This window comes from Diabrotica undecimpunctata, chromosome 8 (genome assembly GCF_040954645.1).
Source record: "Diabrotica undecimpunctata isolate CICGRU chromosome 8, icDiaUnde3, whole genome shotgun sequence".
NCBI lineage: Eukaryota > Metazoa > Arthropoda > Insecta > Coleoptera > Chrysomelidae > Diabrotica > Diabrotica undecimpunctata.
Window position 1 is genome coordinate 59,205,975 of NC_092810.1, and position 19,213 is coordinate 59,225,187.

General features: G+C 32.1%; 1 protein-coding gene across 2 annotated transcripts in view; it reads right to left on the reverse strand.

The window, feature by feature from the left end:
* Positions 1-19,213, reverse strand: part of LOC140448420 (inactive CLIP domain-containing serine protease A3-like) — an 86,919-nt gene that overhangs the window by 23,423 nt on the left and 44,283 nt on the right. Inside the window, exons 3-4 of one of the 2 annotated variants that reach the window (XM_072541503.1) lie at positions 6,624-6,847; positions 1,550-1,789 (exon numbers count right to left, since the gene is read on the reverse strand). In XM_072541503.1, the coding sequence (XP_072397604.1) occupies positions 1,550-1,789; positions 6,624-6,847 (464 nt within the window). The remainder of the gene's footprint in view (positions 1-1,549; positions 1,790-6,623; positions 6,848-19,213) is intronic. The other variant, XM_072541504.1, reaches the window with a different exon arrangement.

Consider the following 19,213-nt stretch of genomic DNA (forward strand, 5'->3'; position numbering starts at 1 on the left):
ATAAGTTTATCCTTAAATATTTGTGTCTTGATACATCCTTCAGAGTGACAATGGATGGGAATTTTGTAACCAGGTGTTATGGTAACTGTTAATATTATTAGGACTTCCCTTGGTTTTAGTATAGAACTTTAGTATAGAACTCACTTGATAAATTCTAGCTCGTAGTAATGAATTTTTATTGCATTCCCCCAATATCCAAATCATATCTATCATTTCATCAGTAGTAAAATTCATTATTGCTAATTTAAATTGAATTAATTACTGAATTACTAAATAATAATTGTTGCTAATATACGGTGTACCCCAATCTTATATACTAAAACGCTAAGCCCTTTTCTTGTCCACCACTTTACTCAAAAACCATATTAGATAATTAAAATATTTTTTCGGAATATTATTAGTATTACGTATGAGATTGTCAAGATATACTTTTGGTACAAAAATTCACTTCCGGTTTTGAGATGACCGGAAGTTAAAATTTACTTTAAGTTTTAGACCCCACAATGTATATATGGATCGAAGGGTCTCGTCGAGACGAATCTAAATATGTACTTCCGGTTGCGATCCGACACCGGAAGTGACCCGAAACGCGCATACAACGTCAAGATAGAGCAAATCTGACACCGGATTCGTGATCAGCATGCAAAATTAACTGCTAAATGATATCCATGTCGACATTTGATGAACTAAAAATTGCATTCCGGTTTTAAGGTCGACTTCCGGTTTCGTTTTTATTAGTCAAATCGATAGAGAATTCAACGTAGAGTTAAAAAATGTAAGTTCACGAAATTATCATTTATAGTTTTTGAGTTATTGATAAAAATATTTTTACTTCCGGTCATTGTATATACTGTATATTTTTCTCGCAAAATAAAAATTTTATTTAAAAAACTCGATGTCGAGTTGGTCCGCTAGTACTGAATTAATAAACAATATTAGTAATTTTCGATAGTGATATAAAATACAGGGTGTTTTATTTAAAATTACCAAGAAAATAATGTACTTGCATTTTGTCTTACCCTGTATTTGATTTAACGAATATTATAAAAACAAATATGTTTTATAATTCTTAGCAACTATTAAAAAACTATGGTTGTAATAGATTAATGTTCTTATACTCCTTTTTAATTATTCAGGGAGTTAAACTTAATACGATTTTCAGGTAATATTGATTATAACTTTTTAAATACCCGATATAACATAATAAAACTTTACATTGTTGTGATGTGGAAGTGAAGCAGATTTCAAATTTAGAATAAAATACAGGATGTTCCATTTAAAAAAACATAAGTTTAGTCTGCCACCATCTTATGGAACACCCTCTAAGATTGTAACTAATTTTAAAATGTGGAGTTTAAAGCTGCCTACAATTTTTGTCAATAACTTTTTTTTGTAGTTTTTACTATAACAGACTTCCTTACACTAATCAATCACCCTGTATATAGTATACATATTTTAATATTCATATTTCGGTGATTTTATTTTAGTTAACTTTATATTTAGACTTCGACTCTCTGTATTATAGATATTTAAAATTTTGTTGACTTACCCCTTTGCATTAATAAAAGATGTACCCTTCGCTGGAAGACATATAGTGTTAATATTGGGAAAAATTCCAAATACGATAGGTTGAATCAGGCGTAAAACAGCAATATCGTTTCTTAATAATGAAGAATTGAAATCTTCGTTCACTGTTATTTTCGAAACATTACTGCTTTGGATATATTCTGTCGGATTGGATATATTCCAAACACCCATATATACCGTAAGTGGTGGATTCATATTAGGACTGTAAAAAATCAATAGCGATGTTATTCTTTTATAATTGTTTGGAATTTAGGTGAGGTTATTCTGTGTAAAATTTTGTTACACACTGAACGTAGTTTATTAACTTAACATTCAAAAATATTTTGTATAATAATTAGTCTATTAACTGAAAAATAGCATTTAGGATTTTATTAATTATAATTTTAATATTAGGCTATTAATTATGTCCAACAAAACAGGGCTAAAAGGAACTACAACGTTAAAGGGGTTAAAGCTTCATATGGTTAATGGACCTCCAAATAAACCGCGAAAAAACCGCGGAATGCTGCCATTTAAAGGGGGCGTCTTTGAGAAAGGGATGAATTTGTCCCTATGCACTAGGGTGCAGTTGGGTAAATTCTATGGAGTTTTCGTGTAGATACATTTACATAAAACTTGTTCAAAATTAATGTTCTTATCGAAATGTCACTTTTAAAGTTAAAAATATTTTTTTTTACAAAAATCTACTCAAAATAAAACGAGGCAAAAAAAAACAGGACCACACGCGATTTTTCTTTTTTGCTTTACAACTGTTTTTCCGTGGGTATAGGTACAGGCATTGTTTTTCAAAAAAAAACATTCCTTTCTCTTCAAAAAGACATTTAGTAGAAGTTTTTAAAAATTGTTCTATAACTAAGTTTTAGGAATTTATTATTATAATTTCTAGTAAATATTGAAATAATGTTGCTCGAGCCACCTATTCGCCGAGAGCAGAAGCATCTAAATTACCTCAAGATTCCAACTGCAGTTCATAATAGTTCCTACTTTAGCCTCAAAATTCCGAGCGTTCGTAACCTTCCCTTTCTGACATATACCCAAGAAATTTATTATATATATATATATATATATATATATATATATATATATATATATATATATATATATATATACATATATGTATATATATATGTATGTATATATATATATATATATATATATATATATATATATATATATATATATATAGGTATACATTGCTAGTCAAAAGTCCGTTCTCCCCCTCTTATCTTTTGAACGGTTATTGTTATAATAGTGAAATTTGGAAGAAAATAATAAACAGACGAGGCTTCTCAACTAGTCATAACAGATGACGTAATACTGACAGATGACGTTACAGCGCCACTGTGACAGATAATTTTAAATGAAACGTTATGGCAAGGGATACCTCGTTTGAAGGGAATTAAAAATACCTATTCAATCATAATAATTTTGTTTGAGTTTAAGCTTATTCTGATGAATAAATTAAATAAATACTAAAATTATAGCTTCTCATTTAATTAATAAATATTTAACAACCAATTCTTATAGTAAGTGTTCAAAATGTGCTCCATCTACTTCCTGACAGTAATTCATTATATTTCTAAACTCTTGCCGTACTCGTTCTAATGTGTCGGGGGAAATTGCCCTACATTCTTCAATAATTCGTTGTTTCAAAATGTCAATATTTTCGGGTGCTGTAGCGTTAACTTTAAATTTTAAGTATCCCCACAGAAAAAAATCTAATGTTGTGAGGTCCGGTGACCTAGCTGGGCATTCTATCGTACCTCGTCGTCCAATCCATCTACTACGATATTCCTTATCTAGGTACTGCACCATAATGTTATGCAAGAGCACTATCTTGTTGAAACGTTATTTCCAAGTTGCCGAATTCATCTGGATTATCCCCCAGTATTTCAAGTATTAATAAGTGGTTTCCTGTCACTCCAATACATCACATTGTGTGTGTTAACATTTCCAATAAAAGGAACATTACTTTCGACACTAAAACCAATTGTTTTTATGTAATCAGGCTGTTGGTTGATTTTATTGAACATATTTTCACAGAATTCTAGTCTCCGGTCGGGGTCATGATCTGAAAGTTGGTGCACAATTTTTAATTTGTATGGATGAAATTTGTTTTCAGCCAACACTCAGTGTACTGTCTTTTGACTGATTCCATAGATATATGCAGCTTGGGCTGTAGAAGAAGTAGGGTTCACTACCATTTCTGAAACTATGTTAATTTTTTTGTCATCATTAATTGTTGGTCGACCAGATCGTTTGACATCTTGAACACTACCTGTTTGTTTAAACTTCCGAAGAAGCTTCCAAATAACCTCTCGATGTAGGGCGATCGGAGTACCTCTTTCTACAAATTATTATTACGGAGAAATTATTTCTACATTTACTAATTATTACCACAGCTGCTATTTTATCGGCTATAGTAGTCTCGTTAAACAATAATTAAACTAAATATTAACTAAGAACCACTAACTAAAAACAACTTGACTAAACTTCAATTGAATAAACTAAGCAGAAACAGAAACTAAATATTCAGGTATAAACGCGTTTGCAGACTAAAAATAACTAGAGAATTGAATAAACTAAGCAGAAACAGCAACTAAATATTGAGCTATAAACGCTTCTGCAAATTTAGTGTGAATTTTAATTTTAAATATCTCATTCAAAAAAAACTTTTCGCTTATTCTAAGGGACTTTTGACCCTCGGTAATAATGTAATCTTTTATTATGTGTTTAAATTATCAAAAATACTTATTAGTTTTCTCAGGATTCGAAAAAATGAATGCATTTATAATGCATTGGCCCGAAATTTTTTTACGCTTAAAAAGGTTCTGTTTGTACAAATTTAATTTTTTTGCAGAAACATCGTAAGACATGGCCTACACCGTTACCCAACCACAATACTAATGCAGTATCTGGTGAACCTGACAAGGAAATCCCTGTTCAAGGAAGAAAAATGAAACGAGGATGTAACATTGATCAGCGACAACAAAACAAACGGAACAGTGGTCAATCATATACTTGTAAAAAAAGAGAAAAGGGAAACGTTATACCACAAAAATCTATGGGAGAAGGTTGTTTGTGCAAAAGAAAATGTTTTGAGGTAGTATCAGCAGACGAAAGAAAAAGTATTTTTCAGAATTTTTGGGAGATAAATAATTTTAATACCCACAATGCGTATTTATTTGGATGCATGCAGATTAAAACAAAGGCCCGCAGTACTAAACCAAAGGAGTCGGCTTCACGAAGGACTTACTCAGTCGATTATTTAATAACAACTACAGGCAACACGAGGTATTAAATTTGTAAGAAAGCATTTCTAAATATTCATGGACTACAACATAACAGGGGTAGAGTCGAGAATATTGCTAAAAACATCAAACAAGGTTTACTAACGCCGAAAATGGATGGAAGAGGACGTCATGCAAATTACAAAAAAAAATTTCAATGAGAACATCCTATTTCTTAAAGACTTTATTGAAAGACTTCCAAAATATGAGAGTCACTATTCCCGAAATGACAACTGTAACACGTATTTTATGACAATGGACTATACAATAGGGAAGTGCTATAAGGTTTACAAAATTGAATGTCTATCGAAAAATCAAAAATGTGTATCTGCTAATAAGTTTCGAAGAGTATTTACTGACGATTTTAATATTAAATTTAAATCACCTAAATCCAACACGTGCCACATATGTGATTCAATCTATGTTAGTATGAAAGAGGCTACAATACAAAGAAATGACGAACAAATTCAAGCGTTAAAATTGAAGCAATAACTGCATCACAGGAAGGCTAAAGCTGGACGAGACGCGATAAAAAATGCAACAAAAAAAGCACAAGAGAGCAACGAAATATATGCAATAATATTTGACCTTCAACAAGCACTTCCAATCCCCAAATTGTCTACTGGTCCTATATTTTATAAAAATAAACTTTTTCCTTACAATCTGGGTATATACTCGTTGTATCCCCCTCACAGGGATACTTTTATTTGTGAGACGAGTCAACCGTTGCTAAAAGTGCAGACGAGATTGGAAGCTGTCTGCTTAAGCACTTCCAGTTGCACAATATTAGACATACATTAATAGCTATCTCTTTTAAAAATACTTACGAACTCATTGTCAATATGTATATTCTCCAGCTGAGTGGGAAAACATACTAAGAACATGCCAAAAGAAAAATCCATTCATCGTTTACAAGATGAATCAAGAAGATTTTGTAAAAGTGTCTGAAATGAGAAACTATTTTGTACAACCCAAGTCTACACCGGCTAATTCATGTAGTATTAGAAATGCTGTGCGAATGCGCTTCTCTGCTGAGAACTTTGAACATATCGAAATCGCTGATACATACAATGGTGCGTTTAATTCATACTCAATTCAAAAAAGAGGAAGAACTGGGATCCTACAAGAACATTTTATTCGAGATCTTCAGAAGAAATATGTTACACGGCTTGGTATTGAACCTAGTAAACTTGAACATGTACTTTCGTGTTTGGATTGGATTCCCAACGTTCATCACGAGTTTTACAGGTCATTATTTGCAAAGTCCCTGTAATGTTTTCTTATTTCTATTATTGTTTCTTATGTTTATTGCTAATAACATTGTTTAGTATATTTGTTTTATTTTTATATCCTATATGCAATTCAATAAACGTAAAAAATGGTATCTACAGTGTTTTTATTCAAAGTATCGTTTTACTCGTAAATTTAAAATTCGTTTTCAGCGGTGAAGTTAAAATAAGCTTAGTTAGAAGATTAACAAGTATATATGTGAAAATACTGATATGACAACTGTCATTGCAACAGAGCAATCAATCGGTAAACTTTTAAGTTCAATTTCTGAACATTTGTAGAAATGTGACTTACCATTATCTTTACCCGAGCTCTTCATATATATCCCAATATTTTAATATGTTGTCCCAATCTAATTATTTAAAGATATAACGAGTGATTTAACTATTTGGGTAATTTCGTATTTCACCGGATAACAGTATTGTTTTCTAAAATCTATAGGTATTACATACTTACTAAAAATTTACTTTGTGTGCAGCTGTCAATACGTAGTACGGACTAACCAGTACACCACTTCCGGCAAACGATCTAATATTCGTACCATTTGATAGATAAGCTTGCCATGGATACTCTCCAAAAACTGTAGGACCTGAAGTGGTTGTAGCGGGTGTTACATATCGAATTCCACAACTTGGTTCCGTACCATAACACGGCAGTGATCCTGTTTTACATAGTGTCACCTGAATAGTTTTAAAGTTATTTTAGAATTGATTTAAACGTGAAGGTAAAATCGGTATAGATATTTGATGTTTTTATTAAGTAACTGTACAAATTAAATCGTAGCTGTGCAATCAAATAGGCATATATCCAAAAGCGACTTTTTCACCAGATTGTTCCAAGGATAATAAATTTTTTTATTATAATAAATTAAACAAAACATAAGCAAAGAGGAAGGAACTTTAGGTTATAACCTTAAAAAATGACGAGTCCATAATTATCCTACCAGCAGACAAGCAACTGTGATAATGGATAAAATTCAATATAAAAAAAATTAAAGATTTAATAACAAACGGACCTTATACAAAATTAACAAAGGATCCAACGAAGACTTTGGAAAACAGAATATATAGAACTTTACTCAAGTTTAAAGATTATTTAACAAATTATCAAAGAATATTAATTACACCTTATTACAGTAAGATTCTTCCTTTTTATGTTTACCAAAAGTTTATAAAACGAATATACTACTTAGACATATTTGTAGTACTATGAATTCTTGTCTGTGAAACTGTCCATTTTTTTTAAATACACAACCATTTGTAAATAAAAATGACACATATATAAAAATACACAACATTTTTTAAATAGATTGTCAAACACTGAATTTAATTCAAATAATATTTTACTAAGTTTTGACATAAATAGGTTATATGCAAATGTGCCATTAGATAAGAATTTGAATATAATCAAGACAAATTTAGAGAGTGGTGATATATTGGCAACTAGAACAAGACTAAATATATCAGCTGTAATGGTGTTATTGACATTATGTACTGATAATACCTATTTTTAACGAAATAATGAATTCTATAAACAAAATTTTGAATATAGCAATGGGCTATAGTTTATCTCCATTTTTAGCCGATATATTTATGGAAGATTTTGAAACAAATATTTTTACTTATCAAAATTTAAAACCCACAGTATGGTGGAGATATGTAGATGATGTATTCTCATTACGACCTCATAAATCAGAGTTGTTGGACACACTTCTGAATGATATAAACGATAAAGAAAAGACAATAACATTTACCATGGAAAAGGAATATAATAACACACTACTCTTAGAAGAGACTCAGTTGTATAGAAAACCAACACATTATGACAACAGATATTTAAATTACAAATCAAATCACAATATTAATATTAAAAAAATAATCATTAAATCCTTATACGATAGATCAAAATTACTTGTTCTAATGAAAATTTGTTCTTAGAGGCAAAACACTTGTTAACATCTGTTTTATTAAAAAATGATTATCCTTTATCGTTTATAAATAAGGAATCTTCAACAATTGACCGAATAGAACAGAACAACTTAACACGAGATCCTACAGCATACACAAGGAATAATACGAGGAAAATAACAATACCATACATAAACAGATTATCAGAAAAACTTAAAAAGATAGGAAAAAAATTAAACATTTTAACTGCATTCAAAACAACGAACACATGGAGATCTATTTTATCTAAAACTAAACCTAACAATGAACAAGAAAGAACAAAGAATTGTATTTATAAAATACATTGTGAATGCGATCAATTTTATTTAGGTGAAACATAAAGGTTATTAAATGTTAGAATAAGTGAACATCTATCTTTTAATAAACATAGAGAATTTGAGTTATACTAAATAAGATCAATTGTGTCCCAAATTATTCGGCAGAATGCAGTAGGATTTGGTTACCTATATTAAAAGAAGAGGTTAATAAAAGGAAAATACCACTATTAGTAAGTCAGTAACATATCGAGATCATATATAGTATTGAGACATATCATTTATATTTTTTAAATAACATACATATAAAATGTAACATGTACATATAACTAAATGTAAAACAATACTTACCATGTCGGGATAGTATTATTAGGTTTTTTCCTTTTGATTTACAATGGAATCACCAACAGGAGAATTTGACTGTGATCATGGCATGTGGTTGTCTTTTTAAAGACGGATCACATTGCTATGAGTTTTTTCTGACGGATATTCTCAAGTTAAAGTTGATTTCATATAATCGAATGAACTATCTTACAACAAAGATGTCCAGGTACGCAACTCAGCGATATTGGCAATATTATTTTAAAGTCATCTACTTTAAGAAAGTGTTTGGGATCTAAATTGGACGAAGTCACTGCAAAAACACATACAACTGTGTCTAATAAGATACAAATTGGTTTACTATGGAACATAAAAATAGACGATAGTTGAGAAATTGGAACTGATTCGGGCTTCGGGTTATCCTCGAGGACAAAAAGATTTTTAAGACTTTTAAGACTACACACGCCGAATCTTTTCCCTTCAAGATTTCAATTCCAACTTTACTTAAACTCCACATTTAACTCCTACTACGACTTTACACTGTATTTCCATGACAAAAACGAAAAACGAAAAACCATTACGAATTTAAAAAAATCTGGACTAAACAATGACCTGAATAGTATCGCGGTCTATTGCAGAGTGATCTTATAATCTTTAAAAATCTTTGGCCTCCACGCATAACTTTCTCACCAATGTAAGTGGAAATGTTTATTTGACTCGCAATACTAAGCGGTTTCACGATCAAAGGATGCAATTAAAATTATTATATACAGACCACAAATGTTTATATTATTAATCTCGGCGATGCAAAAGGATTGAAAATATTTCGGTGTTTTAATACATACAGGGTGATTTGAAATGCTACAGCCTATAGCTATTTATTAAACGTTACTTTAAATCTTAGAACAACGTAACAGAGTAGGTACATTTTAAGTTTGAATTAACATAGCCATAATAAAGACCCACCAAATTAATAAATGTCTAAACAACTGACATCACGTGGAGTTTGAACCCACGATTTAAGCGATCCGTTTCTATGCTCTAACTAACTGAGCTATCTAGCATGTCCCACATGAGTCAATCTGTTTTTGTAATAAACGTTTATATTTGATACGCCTATATGTGCTAAAACATGATTAAAACACAAAAAAAAACAAAGTTAATGTCATAAACTTGACTGTATTTAAAAGTAACTACTCGTTACTTTATGTTCGTTACTATCCAATACCCTAAGTACCTAATACCAAAAACTGAGAATTATACAGGGATGAGTGCCTTAAGAACCGGCAAAATAACGCAAAAGATAGAAAACATAATACGTTGTGAAATAAAAAGAGATGAAAGTAGTAGAGGTGAGAAATTATCGATATAAACCTATAATTTACTTTACATTACATTAGATCTATCGAAAGTTTCCCACCTTTAGACGTTAGCTTATGAGCTGGTTGACTTTAGTCATAGTAATACGTATCACGTAATGTAAGTAAAAACAGTTTAAGTACGAGTATGTTTTTATCCAAAGTTAAAGTATTGATCAATAATAAACTGTGATTTGAGACGTCGCATACACTCTTCTCAATACAGAATTATCATAGCTTGTTATTCTGTATTCATCAACACAGAATTAGTTATCAAATTACTACTAATTAAACTGTTTACTTACATTTGCTTTATTGCCTTCAATCAGTTTTTACTTTATGCGAAATTTAAAAAATGTTAATGTTCGACGTCATACTTGTAATATTATGACTGAAGTCAACTAGCTCATAAGCTAACGTCTAAAGGTGGAAAACTATCGATAGTCCTAATGTAGTGTAAATTAGAGGTTTCTATTGATAATTTCTCACCTCTACTATTTTCATCTCTTTTTATTTCACAACGTATTATGTTTTCTATCTTTTGCGTTATTTTGCCGGTTCTTAACCCAGCATCACTGTCGTTAATTTTATTACAGCATCACTGTCGTGTTAGATTTTATCTAACATTAGTGTTTTTTCAATAAAACAATTTTAGTTTCCCAATAACTCATTTTAATAAGCAAAAACTGAAACTAAATTATTTAACACATTCAAACTTAACCTAATTATGGCAACAAAACCGAAAAGGGTAAGTTAAAAGATAAGAAAAAGTAAGTTTTGGTAAGCAAAGTATTCCCTGTTTCGCTTAGACTCTGCGAACAATTGCTTAACGTTATTCTGTCTCACTGCCTAAAAAAACACAAAAAGGGAATAAGTAAGCTAAAAAGGTAAGTAAACAAAAAACTTACAATGATTTAATTTTCATCATTATCGTCATCTGTGCATTCCGTGCATGTATAACTTGTTCTCTGCGTGTGTTCTTTACAAATTGGGCTTGTGCAAATATTGCAACGATGTTGGGTAAAGCGGTTTTTTCTTACTGGGCAGTAAAGGCATCTTGGTTTTTCATTATTTGCTGTTGACGGTGCCGGTTGAGGTTTGATTCCAGCTACGTTCTGTATTTTTTGACGAAGACTTGTAGATAACCTTGGTATAGATGCTCGACGAGTTACATGGGGTAGTGCAAGTTGTTTTGCTAAATCAGTAATGAAAGCTCTTCGTTTTAAAATAACATTAGTATTGCTTCTAAAAATTATCTGGATATTTACAGTGGCAATATTGAGCAGAGTACAAAAGACAGTAAGGGGCCAACGGTTACTTATTCTGCTCACAGAATACTCTGATTTTAGCCGATCAACGACATCTACACCTCCCTTCGTACTGTTGTAAAAGGTAATGACCTCAGGTTTCAGATCTTGGTATGAAGGATCTATGGAATCATCGTCATGCAATGTTGATAACATTATTACGTTTTTGTTCTTTTTTGGTACGTAAGAAGCTAATATACAATGGTTTTTCGTATTTCCTTCTTTGTCACCATACAAAAATATGGAACTTTTTATTGGCCGATTTTTAACATCCAGTAGCATTGGAGGAATTTGGGCTTTATTTTTTCGTATTGTACCTACTATAGTTAATCTGTGGTTTTCGTATAAATCATTGGCTAGAGGAACCGATGTAAAATAGTTGTCCATAGTAACATTTCTTCCTGAGTTATTAATTGGTTGAATAAGTCGTTTTACTACACTACTCGCATCATTGGGCTTTTGGAAAGGCCCATCGGGTTGTCTGCCAGCATAAATTTTCATATTAGATGTATAGAACATTCTAGCATCACAAAGCGCATATATTTTAATCCCGTATTTTGCCGGTTTATTAGCAATATACTGTCTAAATTTGCATCTACCCCGAAATGCTTCCAACATTTCATCAATTGTTGCGTATTCACTAATTGTGTAATTATTCAAGCATTGTTGAACAAAGGCATCAAAAATGTGACGTATAGGGGCTAAATTGTCAAATTTTGCTCGTTCCTTCCTTGAATTGCTGTCGTCAAATCTTATAGCTTGAACCAGAATATGATACCGATATTTTGATAATGTAGCCGCAAAAAAGTCCGGTGCGGTTCCATTGGTGCTCCATAACTCTGCGGTATTCAAATGCTGAGCTTTTTTGACTCCGGCCAGATAAAGCAAACCCAAGAATGCACTAATTTCTATAAAATCGGTTGGCGCGCAGTTTTTTGAATTATTGTATGATGGCCTCATTTTATCTAATTTTTGATTGGTGCAATCAACAATATAAGAAATTATCTCATCGGGGAAAAACAATTTCCAACAATATAGAGCTGTTTTATATCGTTTCGCTACATTTTTTACGCCTGGCAACTTCGTAATTATATTTTGCCGGGAAGTTTTATTTCTGAGATCAGTTCTTTTGTGATGAAGCCACTCTGTTTTGTCTTTTCCTCTAGAGATTGGCACATCAATTGGCAAAATAGTTATATTTGAAGCACTTGTGGATGGAACCGGCTCACTTTCAATTATTTCCTCACTCTCACTCAACCCAGATTGTTCTGTATCGGAACAGTGTTCACTATGCCTAGATGGAGCATCTGAATCCGAGTTATTATCCATTTCCACATCACTCTCACACTCCTCGAACCATTTTATCAATTGTTCTTGTGTTTTCTCATCCATTTTAGATAATAAGTGTAAAAGACGAGCGTAAATAATCTCGACAGACTACACGAAATAAACAACAACCTTACTCGACAGCGAGTACGCGATCACTGTCGTGTTAGATTTTATCCAACGTGCACCGCGCAGTCCGCACCTCCCACTCCAACCCATTGTTTCGCTTTAAAATGCGATATATCCAAAGCATCACCAGGCATATCTAGAAGATTTAAATCATAACTACCCGAAAATCAAAAATATAAGGGTAAATTCAAATTTGTTAGATTTTTTCTAACATCGACAGTGATCGCGGGTTAAGGCACTCATCACTGTATATCGTTACTTTGTTACTTTAAATATTTCGGTATTTTTTTCACAAACATTTCTAATTTGTAAGTATTTATCTCATAAGAAGTTGGAAATATTGGTTTTTAATTGTTTGAAGAATCAATAAGAACTTTTGGTTATTTTGTGTTATTGGTATTATTTGTTTATCGTGAATGTGTGAGGTAAGAATATCAAATGATTAAGATATTTACTCTCAATGTTCATATTTTAAGGTTATGTTATGGTTTGATTAAAACTTTAATTATTTTTTACTGTATTTTAAGAAATTTTGCTGTTGTTTTTATCAAGGTTATTTCCAAATTAATCAATAAATCATTGAATTTATTTGCGAAGTTAAAAAACGTTTAAATTATTCTGAAGCTATTTTCTTGTGGCATTTTAAATTAATTACTATTTAACTGGGAATAAGCCGGTAACTGGGAATAATTATTCCCAGTTAAATAGTAATTAATTTAAAATGCCACAAGAAAATAGCTTCAGAACAATATTAAGAAACCGTTATGGGCCCAGCGTTATTCAAAAGTTTAAATTGTTGTTTTAATGTTTCTAAGTGCTAGTGATTTTATCTATTAAAAGTCTAAATATATTCGCTTTCTCGTAGTTTTAATAGTTAATAGTAGTTTTGTTATCATTAGTGAAAAATTTAGTAATACTAAATATCTCCAACACATGTTTACTAACCAATATATGCCAGATCTAAAATATAAACTCAAAAACTATTACAACATTAAAAAAATATTTTTTTTAAACATTAATTATGGCAATTTGATAGAAAGGTTTTCACAGAAAGGTTTATTACAACTTAAACTACGAGAAAACAAATATCTTTAGTATATCTTTTAGGATAAAATCACTGGCAACAAAAAAAAATTAAAACATTAATTTAAAAATTTTTCAACTTCGTAAATAAATTCAATGATTCAATAATTTATTTATAAATAACCCTGACTAAAACAACAACAAATTACCTTAAATGCAGTAAAAAAATAATTAAGTTTTAATTATGCAATAACATAACATTAAAAAATGAATATTAATAGTAAAATATCTTAATACTTTCATATTCTACCTCACATATTCACAAACAACACTTTACTTTACTTTTTCGTGTCTGGATCGGACTACAGTTTTTCTGCCCAATATCGGGCTACGTCTACACCCTTTGTTCTGTTCTACAGGGGCAACACCTGTGCGTATGCGATTCTCATAAACCTTTTCCTTGATTTAAGTCGGCTGATTCCGGGCGGTTCGTCACACCCGTATAATTAGTGCCTTTCATCGAAAGTTTGCCTGAACTTCTCCACATATTGTGAGGCACATCTACGGTCATCTGGTGATGCGAATCCAGCTACCCGGTACAGTAGGGGTAGAGGGGTAGGCTTCATACAACCGGTAATTATTCTACATGTTTCATTTAACGCCTTGGTGACTTGTTGAGCGTGTCTAGATCTACCCCAGACGAGACAAACATATTCCCTGTTAAGAAACATAAGGCCTCAGCTGTTGTCTTGAAGACCTGGGGGTTTGCACCCCACTTGCTCCCTACAGGTTTCCGGAGAAGGTTGTTTCTCGTAGAAACCTTTTGTCTTATGCTTTATGCACAAACAACAAATATTACCAACAAATATTACTGTTGGCGTCTCAACGCAAGAAGATTATTTTATGTTTAGAGGGCAACTATTCTCAAACTTTGGACAATTAATTTCAGAGCGAAGAAGTCGTCTGCTGGGAAGTATTATATTTTTACATTGTAATTGTGACCTTTGAGTACGTGTCAAATGTGTTAAGTGTTCTTTTAATGAATATTTTGATTCACCATGTGGGTTTATGATATTGTTCGTAAGTCCAATTTTCAAAATTTTTGTTACACATTTTTTTGCATCTCATAGTCTCTAAGCATATACCAGGAATACTATACTCGATAAAACCACACACTCCTAAGTGCAAGAATCTTGCAGGTAAAATCTTGCATGGTCAGTCTTGGTCTTGGTCTTGCGAAAACGCAAGAACAAGACCAAGGCTGCAAGATCAAGACCGATTTTGAGCAACACTAGTGTGGCTTCAGCTTTTCTTGGTACGGAGTTTGGATTTAACTCACAATGGTATGGAGGTAGTCTCAGAATGGCAACATTTTTCTCTTTGCACATCTCGTCGATTTTATATTTCATGTAATTTTCTTTGTATGTGTTTACGACTTCCATGAGCTCTGATTTTAAATAATCTTCTTTAAAAAAGTTATCTTTCTCCAGCAACCACGTCTTAATTTGATCTTTATTGAAGGCTTGTGTCAGAATCACTTCTTCTCTCCTCGAATGGTACGAAGCGTTGTCCATCACCACAACACTTTTCTTTGGAAGATTAGGAAGCAGCTTTTCCTTAAACCATTGTTCAAATATAGGACCATCCATCTCATCATGATAGTCCGCTGAGTTTTTTTTAGCTAAAAACCAAAAAGCAGCTTCTTCTACAAAGCCCAATTCGCTACCTGCATGCACTATAACAAATCGGGGCCTCGTTTTGTCGGCTGTTTTGGGCCCGTTGACAACCCCTTAACAAACGCATCCCTGGTTGAAGTCACTGAGAGGTCCTTCTATTCTTTGGAAACACTATATCCAACATTTACCTAAGTTTCGTCCAAATAAACGACGCTGTATCCTTGAGAACGAAATTTTTTTATTTCACGCAAATACTGATGCCTCCATTTTAGAATATTGGGCCGTTCAATTATGCTTGACTTTACTCCTCGTTTGCAAAAAACAAAGTTCATTTCATGGAGTATTTTCCACATTGTTGTGCGTGACATGTTTGCTAAATCTTTTTCTTTTTTGACCAATGCAAAAACTTTGTTCAATGTCGGCGGTAAATTTTAAAAGAAAAAACTATGCACGATGGCACGTAGCCGCGTATGAACTACTGCATCGTAAGTGAACTTTCTGTTGTTCACTCTACATTTGGTAAGTTTTCTTGTTTTTTTATGGGCATTAGTTCTCCTTGCGCAGCTTCTTTGCGTATTTTAAAAATAGTTCTAAAACTTACTCCTGTCATAACACTTACTTTATAGGTTAAACTTCTAACACTTTCACCACTTCTTAAGTTTAGATGATAATTAAATACATTTAAAAGAATTTGTTTGGCACCGATGTGCAATATATTACCCTGGCTTAATTTTTGAATTTCCATTTTCAATTAACATTTAACTGTAAAGTCAGAATAACAACTGAAGAACTACAAAGCCTTATTATCATTATGTAGTCTCAGAGAACGACATACTTACAATAAGTTGCAATTAGTAATTAGATATATGCATTCCAAGCGGTCCGTTTATTTGCTTTTAAATCTTTAATAGCCGGCAAAGTGTATGATTTAACTAAGCAATATTTTCTACTGATTTCTATGATTCATGGTATATGATATTTTTACCGAAAAACAAATAAACTGTCGTTACTATAATTAAGATAAGATAAAATAAAATTATCTTTTGTAAATACTATTTATTTAATTAAAATCATTTTCCCTACTTCTCATCTCTTGTTTCGAATGGGCACTTTTGGTCAATTACGTTAAAAAACATTAATTTAATTCATGTCTGTGGAAACGAAAATACAAATTATACAACCCTGAATCGTGCTTGTATTCATCGTGGCATCGCTGCGCTTCTATCGTCCATAAGAAATACATTGGCCATTATATCTCCGCAATGTTATTTTCTTAACGTGGAAAGTTCTATAGACGATTATGTAGTTCAGTTTATGACTTGAATGGATTGGTATATTATTTATTACAGAATTTTAGGAATATGAAGAGCGAAACATGCTTTTATCATATACACAAGCATTCTTGAAAGGTTTGTGACCAAGATGAGACTGTTTTTAACCCTACGTTAGGCGCGTGGTATTTTGTAGCGGCCTTGGGCGCGTGGTCTACGTATGTAGACTATTTTCTTTTATTATTAATTGACATCTGATGTGATAAATTTTTAAAAGGATATTTAAAATAGATTTTTTTATACATATATTTTAACATAAAATTCATTTTAATTAATATACATCTATCGGTGTGTAGTTTAAAAAAAAACGGAAAGCATGTTTTTCTACCTTTATTATTCTGAGATAAGTTTTGAACAACAACATAAAATTCTTAAACTTAAACCAAAGGTAATTTAAAAAAAAATCATTTGAAAGTCATGAAAGTGAGCACAAAATAAGTATATATTTAGTCGGTCAAACAGCTAGTGCACATATCTGCCGTGTGTTGTTTGCATGAGTAATGGTTGCATTTTGCACAAGCTTTTCTTGTAGATTTGTTGCAGGCTCGAGGACAAATATGACAACGTCCTACGTAATTTTCTGGTTTTGCCGGTGGAGCAGGCGGGGCTTCAATTCCAAGAAGAGCAGTTCCAAGAAGTCTTCTTAGTTCTACTGGCACGTAGGTGTTAGTTGACCTCTCCTCTATCTGAGGCTTGATCAATTCCCAAGCAAATTGCTCGATAAACTCACTTCTCTTGACTTTGGTTTCAAAGGGATGATTTCCTTTATATACGCAAAGAGCGTTTATACCCGATATATTCAAAAGGTCAAAAATATTATCATTGGCCAACGACACGTATTTCTTTACACACAATCTACACCAATTTTAGTTTTTTTATATCGGCTGACGATATCAGGTTTTTTGGAATCCCCTGTTTTTGGATCAATGGCATTATCGTGGTGCATTGAAGATACCAAAATAACAGACTTGTTTCTTTTGGGACAATAAGACACCAACGTCATATCCTCCTGAAAACCAAAGATAGAGGTTTCTCTTCTCTTTTTTATTAGGCAAGAACTCAGCGGGGATCTCACGCTTATTCTTGCGCATTGTACTGAGATAAGTTAATTTTTTTTGATGTAGCAATTTTCTGGTCAATGGAATACTGGTGAACTAATTATCGCCTGTAATATTATGATGAGTTCCCTCTATTGGCTGCACCAATCGTAGTACAATATCTTCAGCAGTATTGCTAACCTTATACGGGTCATCAGGTTGAGTTCCGACATATGTTTCGAGATTGAAAGTGTAAAAGTTTTTTGCATTAACCAGCGCAAACATCTTTATCCCATACTTCGCTGGTTTATTGGGTATATATTGCTTAAATGAGCAGCGTGCTCTAAAAGCCAATAATTGCTCGTCAACAGTCAGATACGCATTAGGCATGAAATTATTTTGAAAATTTCGAAAACATTTCTAATGGGTGCTAATTTCTCTAATTCCCTTCTTTCTGTTCGTGTATTGATATCATCAAATCTTAAACAACGGAGTAGAAATCTAAACCGTTTTTCGCTCATAGCGAGGTAACATGATTCGACTCCATTGCCTTTGGAATTATCCCATACTATGCGAGCGTTTTTTCTTGAATTTCTTAGTGTTCCTATTAAAAACAAAATTCCTATCAAAGCTCTTATCTGCGTTTCATCAGTTAATCTAGCATCCCGTTACCTACAAAATCGCTCTTTTATGTTCTGAATATATATATATATATATATATATATATATATATATATATATATATATATATATTCGTTGAACAAACTATTATTCGAATGATTGCGTCAGACAAAAAAAGTTTAAGACAGTCAATTGCAAGCATTGCATTGAGGGCATCACGTTTTGGTCCGGGTAAGTAGGTATGTTAGAAGATTATGAGAACGCGTTTGCACTTGTACATTACCACAATCCTTTCTCCACTTTGTCGTCATATCCTTACCTTTGTAAAATTTGCCATCACCAATTTGTTTATCGTCGCTTTGTGATTCATCTTTATCTGATGTGAGTTCTAGTTCTGAGTCAGTCTCATGATCACTTCTTTCCACTATATTTTCATTTTCTTCTTCTTTATCTTCCTCATTTTCATCTACTGGGCTCTCGTCTCCAATTGATTCCTCTTCAAACCATCTTAACCATACAGCTGGGTCTGTACTACTCTGTGTACACCTTTTCTTGGAGTCAGTCATGTTTCTCTGAAACAAAGAAGAAAAATACTATAAAATTATGTATCAAAATAATGCATACATTTGTGCAAAAACACAAAATTGAATATTTGACAAATATAAATACATTTCTAAGAAGTACAATTCAAGAAAA